At 37.7% G+C, this 20144-nt stretch overlaps 1 protein-coding gene across 1 annotated transcript in view; it reads left to right on the top strand.

Annotated features, from left to right (window-relative positions):
- Nucleotides 1-19191, top strand: part of Gfpt1 (glutamine--fructose-6-phosphate transaminase 1) — a 51907-nt gene extending 32716 nt beyond the window's left edge. Inside the window, exons 12-19 of the mRNA XM_013022558.1 lie at nt 561-658; nt 5335-5455; nt 6497-6654; nt 12028-12142; nt 12470-12597; nt 13367-13534; nt 14732-14893; nt 16818-19191. Of these exons, the coding sequence (XP_012878012.1) occupies nt 561-658; nt 5335-5455; nt 6497-6654; nt 12028-12142; nt 12470-12597; nt 13367-13534; nt 14732-14893; nt 16818-16862 (995 nt within the window). The 3' untranslated portion in view covers nt 16863-19191. The remainder of the gene's footprint in view (nt 1-560; nt 659-5334; nt 5456-6496; nt 6655-12027; nt 12143-12469; nt 12598-13366; nt 13535-14731; nt 14894-16817) is intronic.
- Nucleotides 19192-20144: the final 953 nt, after the last annotated feature.

Raw genomic sequence — 20144 nt, 5'->3', positions numbered from 1 at the left:
GATAACTTAATGTAAAGAGAGGAATGTAAAAATGGCTAAAAAGAATTAAATAAGGCCAGACTTAGTGGTTCATGCCTGTAATCCTAGCTACTAAGGAGGCTGAGATCTGAGGCTCCAGGTTCAAACTCATCATAGGCAGCAAAATCTATGAGACTATCTCCAATAAATTACAAAAAAAAAGCTGGAAATGGAGCAGTGGCTCAAGAGTGTTAGCCTTGAGCAAAGGATCCTCAGGGACTGTGCCCAGGCCCTGAGTTCAAGCCCCAGGATGGGCACCAAAAACAAAACAAAACAAAAAAACCCAAATAAATTCTGTATGTGCTTGCAGAATTTGAATAAGATGAGTATAAGTTTTGTAGGTGCTAATTAAATTTTAAGTTGTGATCTATAAATTTACCCTACTTTTCATATCTGTGAAGCACCATGCTTCCTAAAAGGACTATGAATTGTTCAAAGCAATAGAGTTATTTCTCATATTGACAATGGACACTCAAAATCAGTGAGTGCTTGTTTTATATGGTTCTTTTCTAAATAATGATGTACACAAACTTTTATTTCAGTGAATTTGGGTGGTTTAAAGGATCACATTAAGGAGATCCAGAGGTGTCGGCGTTTGATTCTTATTGCTTGTGGAACAAGTTACCATGCTGGTGTGGCAGTAAGTGACCTTTTAGTATTTAAATTATGTTATGTCAGGTATCAGAGTATACCTATATTTTTATTTTGCCGTGGCAGACACCATATAGATAGAGGGGCTTTTCATAGCTGCTTAGATTATTTATCAAATTAGAAGGGCTTTACACTCACAGATAAATTGTGCAACTGATTTCATGAAAAGACTGAGAGGGAAGTCTTCTGTGTAGAATAATAGCCTAGGGAGCATACCTACTTTTATTAGAGTAGTCACTGAGTCTTTTGTGTTGCTTTGATTCTTTTTGTGCCAGTATTGGGGCTTGAATTCAGGGCTTGGGTACTGTCACTTAGCACAAGCCTGGCACTTTACCTCTTGAGCCTCATTTCAACTTCTGGTATTTTTGCTCTAATTGGAGATAAGAATGTTATGAACTTTCCTGTCCTTGTGACTTCGTGCCATAATCCTCAGATCTCAGTTTTCTAGTTGACATTGTAGAAATTAAAGAGCTGAATGGCCTTTTAGACAAGCAAACCAGATCCACATGTAGTTTCTTTATAAACAAACATATTACGTGTTGCTGATATACAAATGACCCTTTCAGTTTCTGCCTTTAGAATTGATTTCCAAAGTTTATGACATAGTAATTTTCTTTTTTTGGTCAGTTGTGGGACTTGAACTCTGGGCCTGGGTGCTGTCCCTGAGCTCTTCAGCTCAAAGCAAGTGCTCTACCACTTGAGTCACAGTGCCACTTTAGGTTTTCTTAATTGGAGATAAGAATTTCATGGACTTTCCTTGCCCAGGCTGGCTTTGAACCATGATCCTCAAATTTCAGCCTCCTGAGTAGCTAGGATTATAGGCATAAGCCACTGGCACCTAGCAATAATTTTTATTTGATGAAATATACATACTTTTATCTTACACTATGGGAACCAATCATTTAATGAGTATATGAAGGTGTCTGATCACTAGCCATTGCAAAGCAAGCTTTTTTTTTTTTTAAATCTCTAAAGCCTCTTCCTCCAAATATTACATGGTCCTAAAAGGAAAGACTATGCAATGTTGAAAGGAAGAGGTCTAAGAAGATGAAGGAGAGTAAGCTAAAGACACTAGTGAAAATTAAAGAAGACCTGAACTAATTCACTGGTGCATCGTCTCATATATATATACATATATATATATATATATATACTACACACACACATACACATATATGTATATTTCCCCTTTTCCCCCTTCCCCACCCAGTACTGGGGTTTGAACTCAGAGCCACATGCTTCTCAGCTTTTTCACTCATGGCTGGTGCTCTCCCACATGAGCCACATTCCACATTCCACTTCTGTCTTTTTGCTGGTTAGTTGGAGGTTAAGAGTCTTCCAGACTTGGTGCTGGCTTTGAATAATCCTCAGATTTCTGCCTTCTGAGTAGCTAGGATTATAGGTGTGAGGCATTAGTGCCAAGCTAGAAATTTAAAAAAAATTGATTAAATGCTTCATTTAACAATAAGCCTTAATTTTGGGGTCTAAATTATATGTTGTGTTAGAATTTGCCATTTCAGGGGCTGGGGTGGTAGCTCAGTGGTAGAGCGCTTGCCTTGCATGCCTGAGGCCCTGGGTTCGATTCCCCAGCACCACATAAGCAAAAAGAAAAAAGCCAGAAGTGGCGCTGTGGCTCAAGTGGTAGAGCGCTAGCCTTGAGCTAAAAGAGCTGAGGGACAGTGCCCAGGCCCAGAGTTCAGGCCCCACGACTGGACCCCCCCCCAAAAAAAAAGAATTTGCCATTTCATCCATTGTCTTTAAATGTGACATGATACAAGGTTTTTGTTTTGTTTTGTGGGTGCCAAAATTATTATCATGGACAAGGATTAGAAATTCTTTTAGTCATTTTATCATACAAAGTAGTGCTATTACTCCAGTTCTATTTTATGGGTGTTTTTTGGTATGTGTTTAACTGCGAATGAATGTGTTTATATGTGAATGACATGTAGTATAACTTCTTTCCACATACTCTGTGTATACTAAAAAATAAAAACTGACTACAGTCAAAGCATTTGGATTATAGCATGCTTCTCAAGATTTTAATAATCTCTTAGTTTAACAGTTGCATAGTACATTTGTAACATTGTTATTCTCTTATGGTAAGAATACATCATTCTGTTTATAAAGAATTGCTTCCTCCCACAACAAACTCTTTAGTGTAGACTAGCTGGTTTTTTTTTTTTGTTGTTGTTGTTGGTTGTGGGGCTTGAACTCTGGGCCTGTGTGCTGTCCCTCAGTTCTTCAGCTTAAGGCTAACACTCTACCACTTGAGCCACAGCACCACTTCCGGCTTTTTCTGCTTATATGGTGCTAAGGAATCGAACTCAGGGCCTCATGCATACAAGGCAAGCACTCTACCACTGAGTCACCTTCCCAGCCCAGATTAGCTGTTTTTGTTGTTGTTGTTGTTGTTGTTTTGGGTCTGGTCATGGGGCCTGAACTCTGGGCCTGGGCGCTGGCCCTCAGCTCTTCAGCTCAAGGCTAGCGCTCTACCACTTGAGCCACAGCGCCACTTCCGGCTTTTTTCTTTTTGCTTATGTGGTGCTAAGGAATCAAACCCAGGGCCTCATGCATACAAGGCAAGCGCTCTACCACTGAGCCACCTTCCCAGCCCCTAGCTGTTTCTTAAAAGCTTTAATTGGTTATACAGGGGGGCTCATTGTTTTGACATGCCTATTCATGCATCTTGATCATTCACCCCTTCCCTTATTGTTGCCCACCTCGCCCTTTTGTTGGGGTATGTTATTTTAAAATACAAAAGGATCTGGTAGGTTGTCAGAGTTGTGTCTCTATTTTTTAAAGAATGTAATTTTAATGTAATTGGTTACAAAGTTTGTAATAGATGCATTTATTTGAGGGGAATCCTTTAGCATTTCATTGTCAGTGACTTCTTTATGTACAGTTATTAAGTAAATATGGAAAGGAGTAAATAAAAGTAGAAACGTTTGACTTTATAAGACTTTCTGTCCATGCTGTTGGAATATTGCTAACAAGTGCCCAACATAGCTGTTGGAGAACCAAACACAAACTTTTTTTTAGCTTGTGGGCAAGCAAAAGTTCATGGGCTATGAAGTAAGGACACTTTTACAATTTTCATTGAAGTGTGAGGCAAGAGAGGTGACAAGGCTGGTTCAAAGAGGCTGGTATTGGGATTGGGGATCTCTAGCATTAGTGTTAAAGCAACACTATATATCTGTAGGGCTTAAAGGTTTTGGTGCCTGGAAGCTTATTTTTTGTTTGTAATTTTCTGATGTTTAGGGTAAGAGAAATTTAATTAGAACTAAAACTTAGTAAAAGGAATGTTAAGGTGCCCTCTAAGCAGAAGTATACTTCTCCTCTGTCTCATTCCACATGCTACTTCATTACCCCAAAGTTTGCAAATAGTGAGCCACTTAAAGCAGGTTTTCTAAAATATATTGATGTTTTTGGTAGTACTTACAAATACATCATGCTTTTAAGGTGTTTAATTAACTTTTTATGCTACCAGAGATTGAACACAGGGCCTCTCAGATCCTTGCACTTGACATATTTGCTTGCTTGGCTGGTGTTCTACCACTTGAGCCATACTTCTAGCCCAGAGGTTTTTTTGTGGGGGAAGGAGTTGGTATTGGGGCTTGAACTCAAGGCTTCATGCTTTTGCTTGGCTTTTCTCTCATGGTTAGTGGCTTTATCACTTGAGCCATGCCTCTAGTTCCTTGCTTTTTGCTGGTTAATTGGAGCTTAGAGTCTTGATTTGTTTGCCCAGGCTGGCTTCAACTAATAGCGTCAGATTTCACCTCCTGGGTAGCTAGGATTATAGGCATGATCCACCAGTGCCTGACTTTATAGTCTAAATTTTTGCTGACTACTTTGGGAATATAAACTTTTCTGACTGGGATTGCTTCAAATCTTGGTCCTCTGGATCTGTCTCTTGTATAGCTAGAATTATAGGTGTGAGCTACTGACATACCTGATCAAAATGTTTAATTTTATATTTGTGCAGTCTATTTCCTCATTTGAAATTCTTTAGGGAGTTGGGTGTTACATAGTTTTCACTTTAAAGATAAAAAACTATGAAATTAGAGGTAAATCACAACCTGACTCGGAACAATGCTTTTTCTACGTCTCACAATATTTTTGGCTGTTGTGGGGCTTGACCTCAGTGCCTGGGCACTGTCACTGCGCTCTTTTTCTCAAGGCTAGTGCCCTGCCACTTTTAGCCACAGCTCCACTTAGGGTTTTCTAGTGGTTAATTGGAGATAAAGTCTCATGGACTTTCCTGCCCGGGCTGGCTTTGAACCACGATCCTCAGATCTCAGCCTGTTGAGTAGCTAGGATTCTAAGCATGAGCCACAGCACCTGGCTCACAATATTATGTATCATATTAGATGTGTGAGTTTATTTGCTTATATAATGATAATTGTTGTAGGAGTCTTATACTGCAATGTTAACAGCATTTATTCTTTAACCTAGATTGTTTGTATTTTCTAAATTTATTTGTGTTATACTTGTTTTCCCCCAGTCCTGGGGTTGAAACTTGCATGTGCTCAGCTACTCAGCTACATCCGAGCCCATGTGTCCTTTTTATAATCAGAAAACATGAAAACTGTACATTTGAATCCAATGAAGTCCAGTTAGAAAGTATATGAAGGCAAATTGTATAACCTTGTCACTTTTTCTGTACAGACACGTCAGGTTCTTGAGGAGCTGACTGAATTGCCAGTGATGGTGGAACTAGCCAGTGATTTCTTGGATAGAAACACGCCAGTCTTTCGAGATGATGTTTGCTTTTTCATTAGCCAATCAGGTATGTTTCTTTTAAAGACTTGGAAGGAAGGAAAGTTTTTTCATTTTTATTTTTTGTTGGTTAGGTTTTTTAGTTTTTTTACATTTTATTAGCATATATTACTTGTGCGGGGGGTGAGGGGGAGTTGTGGTATTTCCATTCATGCATACAAATTCAAATTAACCTCCTATCATTTCTGCTCCCCCCTTTTTAAAACAATTGTCCATTTTCATAGATGTACATAAAGTTTTTTGATTTTATTTTTGGGGTCCAGTCGTGGGGCCTGAACTCTGGGCCTGGGCACTGTCCCTCAGCTCTTCAGCTCGAGGCTAACGCTCTACTACTTGAGCCACAGTGCCACTTCCAGCTTTTTTCTTTTTGCTTATGTGGTGCTGAGGAATGGAACCTAGGGCCTCATGCATGCAAGGCAAGCGCTCTACCGCTGAGCCACCTTCCCAGATGTACATAAAGTTTTTGACTGTATCAAACCTTCTTCACCCTCTCTTATTTGCCCTCCCAAACCCCTACTGGGGTTTGAATCAGTGTCTCACGTTTGCTTGGTTTTCTTGTTTATAGCTGTTGGTTCATCACTTGAACTATGCCTGCAGTCTAGCTTTTTGCTGATTAATTAGAAATGGGGTCTTACAGGCTTTTTTTGCCTGAATTGACTTTTTCAACCGTGTTTCTCTGGATCTGAGCTATTTGAGTAGCTAGGATTACAAGCATGAGCTACTGGTACCTGGCTTTAAAGTAGTTGGGTTTTTGTTTTTTTTTAATTTAGCATATCTTGTCAGGAACTGGTATTTAAAGATACATTGGTATTGCTGATCCATTGTCAAAAACAAATTTACTTTAATATATTCTTTAATAATTAGTGAAAATGAATACCTTTTATGCTGGAATAGCTGAATTTTCAGATAGGGAAGGAAAAGAGATCCTATAAATTTATTTGGTACATATTTTATTTTTTATTTAAGCAAGCAGTCTGATAATTTTTGTATCTAAGAACCATCAGATGCTGAAACTATTCCATCTGTTACTTTTGTCCTACTTTTTACATAGGTGAGACAGCAGATACCCTAATGGGACTTCGTTACTGTAAGGAGAGAGGAGCTTTAACTGTGGGGATCACGAATACAGTGGGCAGTTCAATATCACGGGAGACAGATTGTGGAGTTCACATTAATGCTGGTCCTGAGGTTGGTGTGGCCAGTACAAAGGTAAATTCTTACCTTCTTTATCTGATGATGACTTAATTATAATATTGGTAAAACTGACTAGTATATAGATCAGTCTGTCTTTTTGCAATTGCTAAAAGAAATAAGTCTTAGGAAATGACTTCTTATCCTCACTTAACAGTTCTATCTGGGTCAGTGAGACACATGGTACAAAAACATACTTTTCTTTTGTTATGAGTATTTGGGAAATAAAAAAGTAATAAATTAAAAACTTAGTTTAAATATTTTTAACATACTTTTATTTACATATTCCTGGTTTCTTATAACTATACTGTTTTTGAAGGCTTGTAAAGAAGAATACACCTTAGTTATAAAAATTGTCATTTAGAAAAGACTTTAAAAACAGTTAAGAAAATGAGCATAACGACAATATCTGTTTCTTTTTACTATTATATCTATGGAGGCTTAAAGTGCTTTGATTTTTTTTTTTAAAGGCTCACTAAGACACTACCTTGGTCTTTGACCTTGTTCAGATGTAGTAATTGTAAAAAAGTTTTATAATGACAGAAGATTTATCTCAGTACAAATGTTTTGCTACTAGTGATTTCAGATTTTCAGTTTCTTATGTGTTTTTCTGCTTACACCTAATTTTTTAAAATTTTCGAATGATATTCTTGGGTTTGAAGTAAAAGTTTGTGAAAATGCTGTTAACATTTGTATAAGCATATTTGAATAGTTTTTTTCCTTGTCAAGATTCTAATAAGAATTTTGTGGTAAATTTCTGATTCTTATGTAAAAACACTGAATAAAGCCTTCATTTTGGGGAATCTTGATATTACGCTATCCTTTACATGGCAGTTGCACTCTTAAGGATCTGTGCTTGGATTTTCATCTTCTGGCTGCTTTTGGCAGCATCTGACTGGGTTTCAGCGCTATGTCCACACAAATGAGTCCAGCTTTGAACAAAAGACTTCAACGTGGCATATGTGGGATATAAGATAACTCAGTTTTTATAAAATCTTTTTGAACTCATCTGCTAAGGGAACTGTTTGATTACATACTTTTAATTCTTTAATTTTCCTTGTTATTATAATTTTTATGTGAACAGCAGAATTAAATTCACAAGCTGGGTGCTGGTGGCTCACGCCTGTAATCCTAGCTACTCAGGAGGCTGAGATCTGAGGATCATGGTTCAGAGTCAGTGTGAGCAGGAAAATCCATTAGACTGTTATCTCCAGTTAACCAGCAGAAAACCAGAAGTGGCACTGTTGCCCAAGTGGTAGAGTGTTCACCTTGAGCTGAAGAGCTCAGGGATAGTGCCTAGGCCCAGAGTTCAAGCCCAACAACTGACAAAAAAAAAAATTAAATAAATAAAAATAAAAAATATATTCACATTAATACTTATATATCCATTACCTAGATTCTACCACTGACCTTTTTCACATTTTATAGAGAAATTAGTTTCAAATCATAACATTCACTGATACATTCACTGATTTTAAATGTACAACTGTAGTAAATTTGACTGTGTGGCTGTTGCCACAACCTAGTTATAATAGAAGACTTGAGTCATATGACAAAGTTCTTTGTTCTTCTTAATAGTAATTCTCACCCTATCCTCTAGTGCTCATGTTCAGTAAATACTGCTTTCTTTTACTATGTATTATTTTCTAGAATTAAAAAAAAATTTTTTTGGTGCCAGTACTGGGGCAACTCAAGGGCCACGGTGCTGTTTGAACTTTTTCACTCAATACTAATATTCTACCACTTGAGCAACAGCTCTACTTCAGCCTTTTTTGGTGGTTAGTTGGTGATAAGAATCTCATAGGCTTTCCTACCTGGGATTGGCTTCAAACTGTGACCCTCAGATTTCAACCTTCTGAATACCTAGGATTACAGACATGAGCCACCAGGTGCCAGCAGATGACTGGGTTGTATAATATATATCTTTTGAATCTGGCTTCCTTCTTTTAGCATGAAGTCTCTAAGGTTCATTCATCTTGTTAGTATCAATAATACTTCTTTTGTAAGTTCTTTAAAATTTTTTTAAAAATATGGACTTACAGGAAATTAATAAGTTGTGTTACTCAGCTGCACATTATTATAACAAAATACCAAATGCACTGAGGATGGGAAATTGTTTATTTTGGGTTATAGTTCTGGAAGGTCCAAAATTAGGCAGTTCGCATGGCAGTGAGATTCTGTGGAGAAACAAACTGTTTACATTATGAGTTGTGAAACACAAACAATCTGAGAGCCAGGGGGGGTGCAAGCGCCTTCAAGTGCATTCTCCCCCCTTTTCCACCCCCCCCCACCAGTGACTAAAGGACCTCATTCTGGGCCTTAGTAAAGGTTCCTCATCTCCTGCTAGTGCCACCTTGGGGACCAAGCCTTTCATGTAGAACTTTGGGGAAAAATTAATCTATTCTATAACAGAGAAATCCCTTATGTTGCTCTCCAATTTATGTCTGCTTACATCACATATAAGGAAATGTATATCTTTTTGTACATTTTGATTTCTTTCAAAAATGACTGTCTTAAAAATTTTAGTAAGTTTGGCAATTTAGTACTGCTTCCTTCCATTTGTCTTGAATTCTACAGCAAAGTAAACAAAAAAAACCCTTAGCTTTCTTCACTTTTTGCTTTCTTAGATAATCCACATTTGAATTATTTAACATGAGTTTGGAGATATTTAGTCATAGATACTTATAAATAGCAAATTTAAGTTATATGTCAATGGGTGATCTGTGAAGTTGATCGTTGGACTGAAACTTAATTGTAATCCTGTTAGGAATTTCCAGCTTTGTCTTAAAAACACTTTTGGATTAGAGGAATATTGCTGACTTTTTTATAATATCAGACCATAGATAAGTTGATAATTGATGGGTACAAATGTGCAGGCTCAAGAGTTTTTTATGTTATTGCAGGTGCTTAAAATTTTACCACCGACGTAAGTTGATTTAAAAAAAATAAACTCATCTAACTTTGTTTTTGGCTGGATCAAAAGAAAACTGAGTTTAAAAGTTCAGTTAACATTTTCCTGGTTAAATGGTTTCCGACCTCAGAATATTCTAAATGGTTTATAGCTTCTCTGCTTCTCATGCTTTTCCTGTTCCTCCTGTGGAGATACTGGGGCTTGACCCCTGATCTAATGTTTGTTAGGCTATTGCTCTATCATTGAACCATGCACTTAGCTCTCTTCTTACTAGTTTTTTTGGAGTTGTAATATCTAACAAATATGCCCCAGCCAGTTACAAAATTGGATCCTCTAGAGCTTACTCTCCTGAGTAGCTAAGATTGTAGGCACAAGCCATTAGTGCTTAGCTGATGTAAGTTTCTTTAAGTGAATTTCTGTCTATGTTATCAGTAAGGGTTCTTCTATTTCTTGGTTTTCTTGGGTATTAGAAGAAGTTTCTGATTAACTGTAAAGACACAAAAATATGTACATCAATAAGCACATTAGTAGAAAGATACGATCCAGTCCAAAGTAGAAAAGAGAACACCAGCCAACCAGTGTTCAGAAAGCTCCCTAACAGCAGAGCTGCAGGCTTCCCAATTGCAGACCTAAAGGATAGTCTGTCTACTTATAGTCCTTTGGGTGAAGAGAGCAGCTTATTTTTTTTTTTTATTGTTTGTTTTTGGGTCCGGTCGTGGGGCCTGAACTCTGGGCCTGGGTGCTGTCCCTCAGCTCTTCAGCTCAAGGCGAGCACTCTACCACTTGAGCCACAGTGCCACTTCCGGCTTTTTTATTTTTGCTTATGTGGTGCTGAGGAATCGAACCCAGGGTCTCATGCATACAAGGTAAGCACTCTACCACTGAGCCACCTTCCCAGCCCCGAGAGCAGCTTATGTCATTGCTCTTGAACCTCATCATCCCTGGAAACCTTCAATACTTGGGTGGTAGAGGTCAGAAGACTGAGAGTTTGATGCAGCCTGGATTATACAGTGAGAACCTGTCTCAGAATAAAAAAAAAATACAAACAAAACCTAAGTTGAAAAATAGGTAAAGAACAATAAAATCAATTCTCAAAAGAAAAAACATAAGTGACTAAACCACACAAAAATCTTAATATTTTGGATTTGAGCTTTGCATGGTGTAGTTGGACATGGTAGTTCACACCTGTAGTCTCAACTATTTGGTAGACTGAAGTGGGAAAAACATTTGTGTTTGAGACTCCTTGAAGTAACATAGGGAAATCCTGTCTACTTCTATTGTCCAGCAGTCAAAATGGTATACATTTATTTAAAAACAAAATTCTGAGTTATTTGCAGCATGTGGCAAAACAGGTACAGGTACATCTCACATTTGCATACAGCTAATAAGAATGAAAGTGGTCTAGGCATTATAACTACAACTTTTAAAATAGCCACAATACTTTGCATAGGAAAGAAAATGACTTGTAGTTTAAGCTTCTGCCAATAAAATATAGTTTCAGTCTATAATTAAGTATGGGGCAGAGGACTTATATGTGTCTTGATTACTTTTTTTGGGGGGGTCAGTCATGGGGCTTGAACTCTGGGCCTGGGCATTGTCCCTCAGCTCTTCAGCTCAAGGCGAGCACTCTACCACTTGAGCCATAGAGCCACTTCTGGTTCTCTGGTGGTTTATTGGAGTTAATAGTCTCATGGACTTTCCTGCTTGGGCTGGCTTTGAACCGCAGTCCTCAGATCTCAGCCTCCTGAGTATCAGCTAGGATTACAGGAGTGAGCACGCAGCAATCTTGATTACTTCTAATGACAGTCTTGTTGCTTGTGCCCTTAACTGGAGGGCACACATGCCATTCATAATATCATGCTGTTAATGTAATTATTCCTATTAATAGGGTTAGAGGTTATTTTCATTTCTTGTTACTTTCCTACAGTTAAACTTCCTTATTTTAATGTTAGCTAAACTTTTTGTTGTAAAAAATGTGAATGAGGAACAGGCATAGGTAAAAGTAAAAAAACTGAACAATGGAAAGGAATTCAACAGTACCAGTGCCAGGTATCCCTGGCATAGTCTCTGAAGCCTTAGTCTTCCACCTGCTGGAAAGTCTTCATCTCCTCAAGCATTTGCAGATTCCTTGGCTCTCCTTTCTTTGCATGTTTCTTTTCTATCCTGCCTTAGCAGTGTTAGGGATCTCACAAGCATCCAGTGCATTAAAAGGGGTTTTGCTTTTGTATCAGAAATAAATGCTAAGTCATTTGCTCGTGATTAGGAAAAGGAAAACGGTGGTAGTTTTCCAAATACTGGGTCATTTAGCAGTTTCTAGTGTTGCTTTGAAAGACAGTGTAAAGTGTCAAAGTAGTGGGGATTTTCTTTTCTTTTTTTTTATTTCCTTTTTTTAAAGATTAAAGTTTCCAAGTTATTTTTCTGCTTTTGTTTGTTTGTTTGTGTGTGTGTTTTTGTGTGTTTGTATATGTGTGGTGTCTCAGGCATACACCAGCCAGTTTGTTGCCCTTGTGATGTTTGCCCTTATGATGTGTGATGACAGGATCTCCATGCAAGAGAGACGCAAAGAAATCATGCTTGGATTGAAACAGCTGCCAGGTAGGAAGATACTCATACATACTTTTGTTTTCTGAAGGAGTGAATAGTGAATGAGATTCTCTTCTTCTTAAAGATGTACGTTGTAGCTACTTAGTACCTTTTTTGCTTCCGTTTCCATGTGCTAAAAAATTCCTATACTGATACCATGTAAGGATAGAAATGCTGATCTTTTGTTGGTTGCTGCTGTATGTTACTGCTGTTCAGTTTGTGGTCCATTTTTTATACATTTTGTTTTCTTTTAAAATAATCTTTAGTTGTATGAAATGGTTTCAATTCTACATGTCAGTTTATGAGTACAATTCAGCTCTAATACTCACTTCTTAACAGATTTGATTAAGGAAGTGCTGAGCATGGATGATGAAATTCAGAAACTGGCTACAGAACTATATCATCAGAAGTCAGTCCTGATAATGGGACGAGGATATCACTATGCTACTTGTCTTGAAGGGGCCCTGGTATGTTTCCTCACTTATAATTATTTCAATGTGATAATTACAGACCTGGCACAGTCATTATTTATTTTGCATTTCAGGGATCTAACCAAGAGCCTTGCACATGCTAGGCAATCACTAACACTGAGCCATACCCCGGCACCAACTGAACTCTTAGAATAAATGAATGAAATAGGTGGAACTTTGTAAATTACCACTGTATTAATTCCTTATGCTTTGTTTACTTTGGGGAGTGCTGTAGAACTTAATTCAAAAGTGAAAACCAAGAAGATGTTTTAGTATGATTACTTGAGTTTAGCAAATGATTTGAGTTTATGTGTTGTCCAAATATGAATAAAAGATTAAGTTTCTCTAGATAAGGAATGAACTTGAAATTCAATGTAAAGCTGGTAGGAGAAGTTAGGAATGTGCATATAATCATGATAGTCTGGGGGTGGAGGCATGGTTCAGGTGGTAGAGCACCAGCTAATGAGCAAAAGTGCCAGATACTGAGTTCAAGTCTCAGTCTTGGACAGAAAAAAAAAAAAAGAAAAAAAAAGAAATATTCCTGATAGTCTGAAACCTTGAGGAAGTTTTGTGGAACTTTAAAACTCCCAAATACTTGTTTGGTTTTATAGAAAGAATGATCACTTATTAGGTACATTTACAGATCACTGGTCCTTTAATATTTCTGAATTGACAATGACTTTCCTTACCCATGTTTGTATAATGTTTACTTTAAGATGAATTTTGAAAAATGACTGAAGGACTTACCCTGGTTCTTTCTTACTAGAAAATCAAAGAAATTACTTATATGCACTCTGAGGGCATCCTTGCTGGTGAATTGAAACATGGCCCTCTAGCTTTGGTGGATAAGTTAATGCCTGTCATCATGATCATCATGAGAGATCACACTTATGCCAAGTGTCAGAATGCTTTTCAGCAAGTAATTGCTCGGCAGGTAAGTTAGGTGACTGTGAGGACATCTCAGGGATCTAGAAGTTAGGTTATAAAAGCTTATTTGGATATTACATTTAAAGTGAGAAAAGTACTAGTTGACTTAAAAACATGTTTACTTGTTAACTTTTTTGCTTTTGGAATATGGCTTTTGAGGTTTAATACAAGGAATGTGCTGTTTGGTTTTTCTATCTTGACCTCCCTTCTCCTTTCCTCTCTCCTCCCATCCTCTTTTTTATTAGACTTGGAATCTTCTAGTTATGTGAATTTTTAAAATTTATTTAATCCCATAAACTTCTGTTTCTGTCACTATGTGATATCAACCAGACTTACTGCATAAAACTCTGGATTTTACAAAGATCTATGAGCAGTCAGGCTTTGGTGGGTCACACCATAATCTAAACTACTTGAGGGATTGGAAGCATCATGGTTCAAAGCCAATCTGGGTAAAAGAAAAGAAAGAAATATTAGTAAGACCCCAACTCAGCCAAGAGCTGGGTATAGGGGCATGTGCCTGTCATCCTAGCAGTGTGAATAGGAGAATACTGTTCAGCTTGTTATGATGGGGGTAAGGGTGGTGGGGAGGTGGGGTGGAGGGGTGGAAGACGGGATAGAGGAAAAACCAAAACCAACAAAAATGTGAGACCCTATTAAAAAGTAACTAAAGCAGCCTGGGTGGTGGCTCACACCTGTAATCCTAGCTACTACCCAGGAGGCTGATAATAAGAATTGAGGTTCAAAGCCAGCCCAGTCAGGAAAGTTTCTGAGACTCCAGTTAGCCACCAAAAAACCCCCAAAAAACAAACAAACAAAAAAACCCCAAACCAACAAAATCATAAGTGGAGCTGTGGCACAGGTAGTAGAGCTCTAGACTTGAGCAAAAAAGCTTACGAACAGTGCCCAGGCCCTGAGTTCAAGCCCTAGGGCAGCCACAAAAACCAAACAACAACAACAACAAAACCATAGAACAACAACAAAAAAAAAAAACTAAAGTAAAAACGTCTGGGAGACGGCTCAAATGATAGAGTTGTCAGCCAAGGAAGCTATGACATCCTGAGATCAAATCCTAGTACTATCAAAAAAGAAATCCACCAGTGAGACTGCATGTGGATTATGTAGTATAAAACTTGTTCATTCATGTGTTAGAGCCCCGCATTTGCTTTCTAGTGACTGTGTCTGTGTGCGCAATTGTCTTTCCCAGGGGCGCCCTGTGGTGATCTGTGATAAGGAGGATACAGAGACCATCAAGAACACAAAGAGAACCATCAAGGTTCCCCACTCGGTGGACTGCTTGCAGGGTATTCTCAGTGTGATCCCTTTACAGTTGCTGGCTTTCCATCTTGCTGTGCTCAGAGGCTATGATGTAAGTGATCCACCAATGGCAGACATTTAGGATTTTTTAAATTGAGATTCAATTTTATTATTGTACAGAGATTGCCATTTCATAAGTCAGGTAATGGGTACTTTCCTTTTTTGGACAATGTCACCCCTTCCCCTAGTTCCCCCTCCCATCCGTGCTTACAAGTTACATAGGTCATTTTCCACATAGTGTATACTTAATAATATGATTGCATTTGTTCCTCCCTTTCTGCCCCTCCCCTCTACACCCCCTTAAAAAAAACCCCAAAAAACAAACACCACCATCACCACAAACAGTAATAAGAACAACACAAGTATATTTCCATTTCCTGGAGACTTCATTTCAACAAATAGTATTTCAGATGTTCAGAGAAGTTACACCTTTGGGTTCCTCTCCTAAGTCTGTGGTTGGTTTTTCCCTGGATCCATTCTGGTATTTTCTTCTAAACTTTTAACAATAATAGCATTTGAGAAATCCACCTAATATGTCTGTCACAAATTATCTTTTCAAGGTCCAATTTTTATGTTACATCACCATATCTTCTTTTTAAAAAAATTTTTAGCCAGGCGCCGGTGGCTCACGCCTGTAATCCTAGCTACTCAGGAAGCTGAGATCTGAGGATCTCCCTTCAAAGCCAAAGCCAGCCCCGGCAGGAAACTCTGTGCGACTCTTATCTCCAATAAACCACTAGAAAACCGGAAGTGGCGCTGTGGCTCAAACGGTAGAGCACTTGCCTTGAGCTGAAGAGCTGAGGGACAGCGCCCAAGCCCAGAGTTCAAGCCCCACAACCGACCAAAAAAAATTTTTATTTTGCCAGTCCTGGGGCTTGAACTTGGGGCCTGGGCACTGTCCTGGAGCTTCTTTTGCTCAAGGCCAGTGCTCTGTCACTTGAGCCATAGTGCCACTGGCTTTTTCTGTTTATGTGGTACAAAGGAATCGAACCCAGGGCTTCATGCATGTTAACTAAGCACTCTGTCACTAAGCCACATTCCAAGGCCCATCACCATATTTTCTTACAGAACTTGAAGGAATCTTAGAGATCTCTTCCAAGACTAGGATTCTCCTTGGGGAATTTTCTGTTTTCTTAGTATGTGTTTTTTAACGGAGTAGCCATTGATATTTTGGATAAGGCAATCCTTTGTTTTTTAATACTCCACTACAATGGATGTTAGACATTTAGTGTTCCTGTCTCCCAGTTATTGTAGCAATAACTCATCATTTTCTTTTTTTTTTTGAAGTTTTGAAGGTAATTGATATTTGAGTTTATTATAGTTTTTTAAATTTTTATGTTTTATTTATTTATTTATTTATTTTGGGTCCAGTCGTGGGGCCTGAACTCAGGGCCTGGGCACTGTCCCTCAGCTCTTCAGCTCAAGGCTAGCACTCTACCACTTGAGCCACACAGCACCACTTCCGGCTTTTTTTCTTCTGCTTATGTGGTGCTGAGGAATCGAACCCCAGGGCCTCATGCATGCAAGGCAAGCGCTCTACCACTGAGCCACCTTCTCAGCCCCTATTTATTTATTTTTATTGTGAAAATACTGTACAGAGGGGTTACAATTACATAGATAAGGTCAAGCACTCATCATTTTCTTACATTTACCATTCCCCCTGTGAGGACTGCCAACTGTATAGAAGTACAGATCCTGGCACCTTTACAATTTAGAATTCCTTTTCCTCACTTCAGTTTAATTTCAAGATAACGTGATATTCTTTTCTCTTTTTCTTTGAGCCACGTTTGCTATGTTTCCCAGGCTGTTCATGAACTCCTAGGCTCAAACTATTTTCCCATCTCATCCTCCTGCATAGCTGTGACTATAGAAACACAACATGAAGCCAAGCTCCAAACAAAAGTAATTTCCATATAGCAAATGCTTTTTTCTCCAATGTGTGTGATTTCAACTCTTGCTCTTTTTTTTTTCTTTAGGTTGACTTTCCACGGAATCTTGCCAAATCTGTAACTGTAGAGTGAAGAACATTTGAAACATGGAAAAATGCAGCAACATAAAACACCTTTCATATTTAAAACTTTGATTTAAAATATCACCTCTGGAAGACTTTTTTTTTGTTTTTAGTAAATCTTTATGTATCACTCAATTTGTGATTTTGTGAAATTGACTCAAATTTTCCAGTACTATATATAATGAATGAGTTTGATGAGTGGAATCTGTATTGGAATCTATCTCCAAAAGATTTTAGCTATCATTTTCTTTCAAGAACTAGGTACTAGGTTTCTGAGCCCTCCACTTCAGTCTGAGAGAATTCTTTTGTTTTTTAAAATTATTACCATTTGCTTTTATTCATTTAGACTAGTGAAAGAGCAATGTGTTTAAATTTGATTTTTAAAGCCAGTGGCAATATAGGTTAATTCTTGGACATCTACTGAAGATTTGCTGAAGATATATAATAGATACTGTGATTTATTTTGAAACTTGCTTCTGTTTCATTTTAAATCAATCTGTACAACACATAGACTAAACACTTTCCTTGGGATTTGTATCTAAGTTCATTTAACCTTAGTTCTTGTCTGTTATATGTAGCTGGAGCTAATTTAGGAAGCAAAATATAACATTGCAACAATGTCCTCCAACCCTAACTAGAACACATGCACAATTTTATAGAATAAACGTTAACTTTGAACTATATAGGACAACTGACAATATGATTTTAAATTTGAGGATGGAACATTGGGTGTCCTTGATCCATGTGTTTTCACTTCCTAAAAGTAGAAATTACAAGTTATTTACTTCTTTAATATGTGGTAAATGACCCTTTTATCTCATTATCTGAAATCACAACCTAGAGCTGCTATTTAATGTCTTAAATAAATATTAATAATTCAGTATTCTCTTCAACTTCATTGCAAGGAAGGCTTTTCTTGCAGTTAATTTGTTCACTATCTTTTTGATAGACTAATACCCATACCCTTAGTGCCAGTGTGGAGATTGCAGAACTTTGATTAATTGTTTGACACTAAATCTATATGATAGACTGGACTCAGAACAATTAAGCGCTTTCTACTTATGTTAGTGAATAATGGCATCATTGAGTATTTAACATTTTTATCTGTGTTTTCTGTGTTCTTTTAAATTTTTTTGGGAATGAAGACAGAATAAGTAAAGTGATACTGAGGTGCCTTCTGCTGATTAGTGTCAAAATGGTACTCAACAATTTGATCGAAACATTTAAAATGGAATATTTGACAGCCCAAAAGTATGAATGATAATTCCTTTCCACTGCTTTTTGGACCAGATCATTGTGGCTGTAGACGAGTGTGTGCATATTTTTGTTAAGTCCTATTCTCTCAAAAGTTTTCCCTGTTAAATTGTGAAGGTGAACTATTTAACACAATTATTAATAGATGCAGTCTTTTTTTCCTATTTGAACTTGATAAGGTTAAGATTATCTAGTAACAAGTATTGCTGCAAGAGAAGCATGCAGTTTTGCTAGGATGGGAGGGTGCATTTTGAGGCAACTTGCAAGGGCTCTCACTAATGGAGACAAGAAACTTGACTTACTTTTTTCTATCATGTCCACAGCTTATTTTGCTATCTACTCTGTTTATGAGATTTTCTTTATACCTCCTGGCTTTAGTATATGTACAATGTCTTTTTTTGTTTTGTCTAATAGACATTTGTGATGTGTATAGTTTTGTAGAATTTCTTTGTTTTCTAAATTATTTTGTTGACAAATTATTGTGAATTCTGATGGGATACAGTGTGATGTTTTGGTACATTTATACATTGTAAAATGACCAACTCAGGCTACTTAGGTTATCCATCACCTCAAGCATTTATTGTTTCTTTGTGAGAGCATTCAGAATCCTTTCCTCTGGATATTTTGAATTGTATGATTTGATACTGTTGGCTGTAGGCCCCTTTCTGTGTAATTGAATGCAGCACTATCACCTGTCTGGTTGTATATATTCATTGGTCTCCCCTTTTACACACACATTCTGTCTCTGTCTGTTTTCCCTCACCTCGAAGCTAGGGTAACTTCTAGACCGAACACCAGAAACACAAATGAAGAACTAGAACTGAAGAACAAAGAGGAATTTTTCAAACAGTAAAGATTGTCTCCTCATCTCATGCTCTAGCCTACTGAATGTAGTGACTTTAAATGCTTTTATGAATTCTCCCTTTTCTGTGTGCTGGAAATTAAACCTAGAGCCTTGTATATGCTAAGCAATCACCCTTCTCATTTTTAAAATCATATATTTATTATCCTTAAGTAGCTGTATGAAGGGGTTATAATCTTTATACCATTGAGCTATATCTCTGCCTCTTAGCTTTTATTTTTTTTTTTTTGTCAGTTGTGGGGCTTGAACCCTGGACCTGGGTGCTGTCTCTCAGCTCTTCAGTTCATGGCGAGCGTTCTACCACTTGAGCTACAGTTTTCTGGTGGTTTATTGGAGATAAGAGTCACACGGACTTTCCTGCCCAGGCTGGTTTTGAACCTCAATCCTCAGATTTCAGCTTCCTGAATAGCTAGGATTACAGCCATGAGCATGAGCGACCAGCTTTTTTTTTTTTTTTTTTATATCAGTTGTAAGGCTTGAACTCAGGACCTGGGCACTGTCCCTGAGCTTTTTTGCTCAAAGATTGTACTCTACCACTTTGAGCCACACACCATTTCTGGTTTTCCTGGGTTAATTGGAAATAAGAGTCTCATGGACTTTCCTGCTCTGGCTGGCTTTGAGCCATGATCCTTAGAACTAAGCCTCCTTAGTAGCTAAGATTATAGGCATGAGCCACCAGTGCTTGGCCCTTTGGCTTGTTGAGCCAGTGTTTTTGTTTTTGAGATATTGAGGTTTGAACTCCGGGTCTTCTGCTGAGCTACTCTTCCAGTCCTTGAGGCAGAATTCTGATGTAGCCTAGGCTGGCCTTGAACCTCATTTCTTGTCTCTACCACCCAACTGCTGGGATTCTAGGTATATGCCATAATGACCAGCTTATAAATTAACATACACAAGAGATTACAGCGAGGCAAGGCACTAAATAAATCAGCATGTCCAGTTAAAACAAATGTAATGTGGGATATAGAAATCTGATTTTTTAAGGAAAGATAGTCCTTTCTATAAAATGTTCTTTCTTGGAATACATTTGAAGTTTTAAGTTCAGAAGTTTTAGGCAGAAATACATTTCTAATTCATGGCCCAACAAATGATTACTTTTTAAAAATGTTAATCTTTAAGCAGTTGTATGAAGGAGTTGCCATTCAACAAAGTATACTATATGAATACAATAAATCTTGA

This window comes from Dipodomys ordii, unplaced genomic scaffold (genome assembly GCF_000151885.1).
Source record: "Dipodomys ordii isolate 6190 unplaced genomic scaffold, Dord_2.0 Scaffold63, whole genome shotgun sequence".
Classification (NCBI taxonomy): Eukaryota; Metazoa; Chordata; class Mammalia; order Rodentia; family Heteromyidae; genus Dipodomys; species Dipodomys ordii.
Note: the sequence above shows the minus strand (reverse complement) of the source record. Positions and strands in the feature narration are given on the sequence as shown.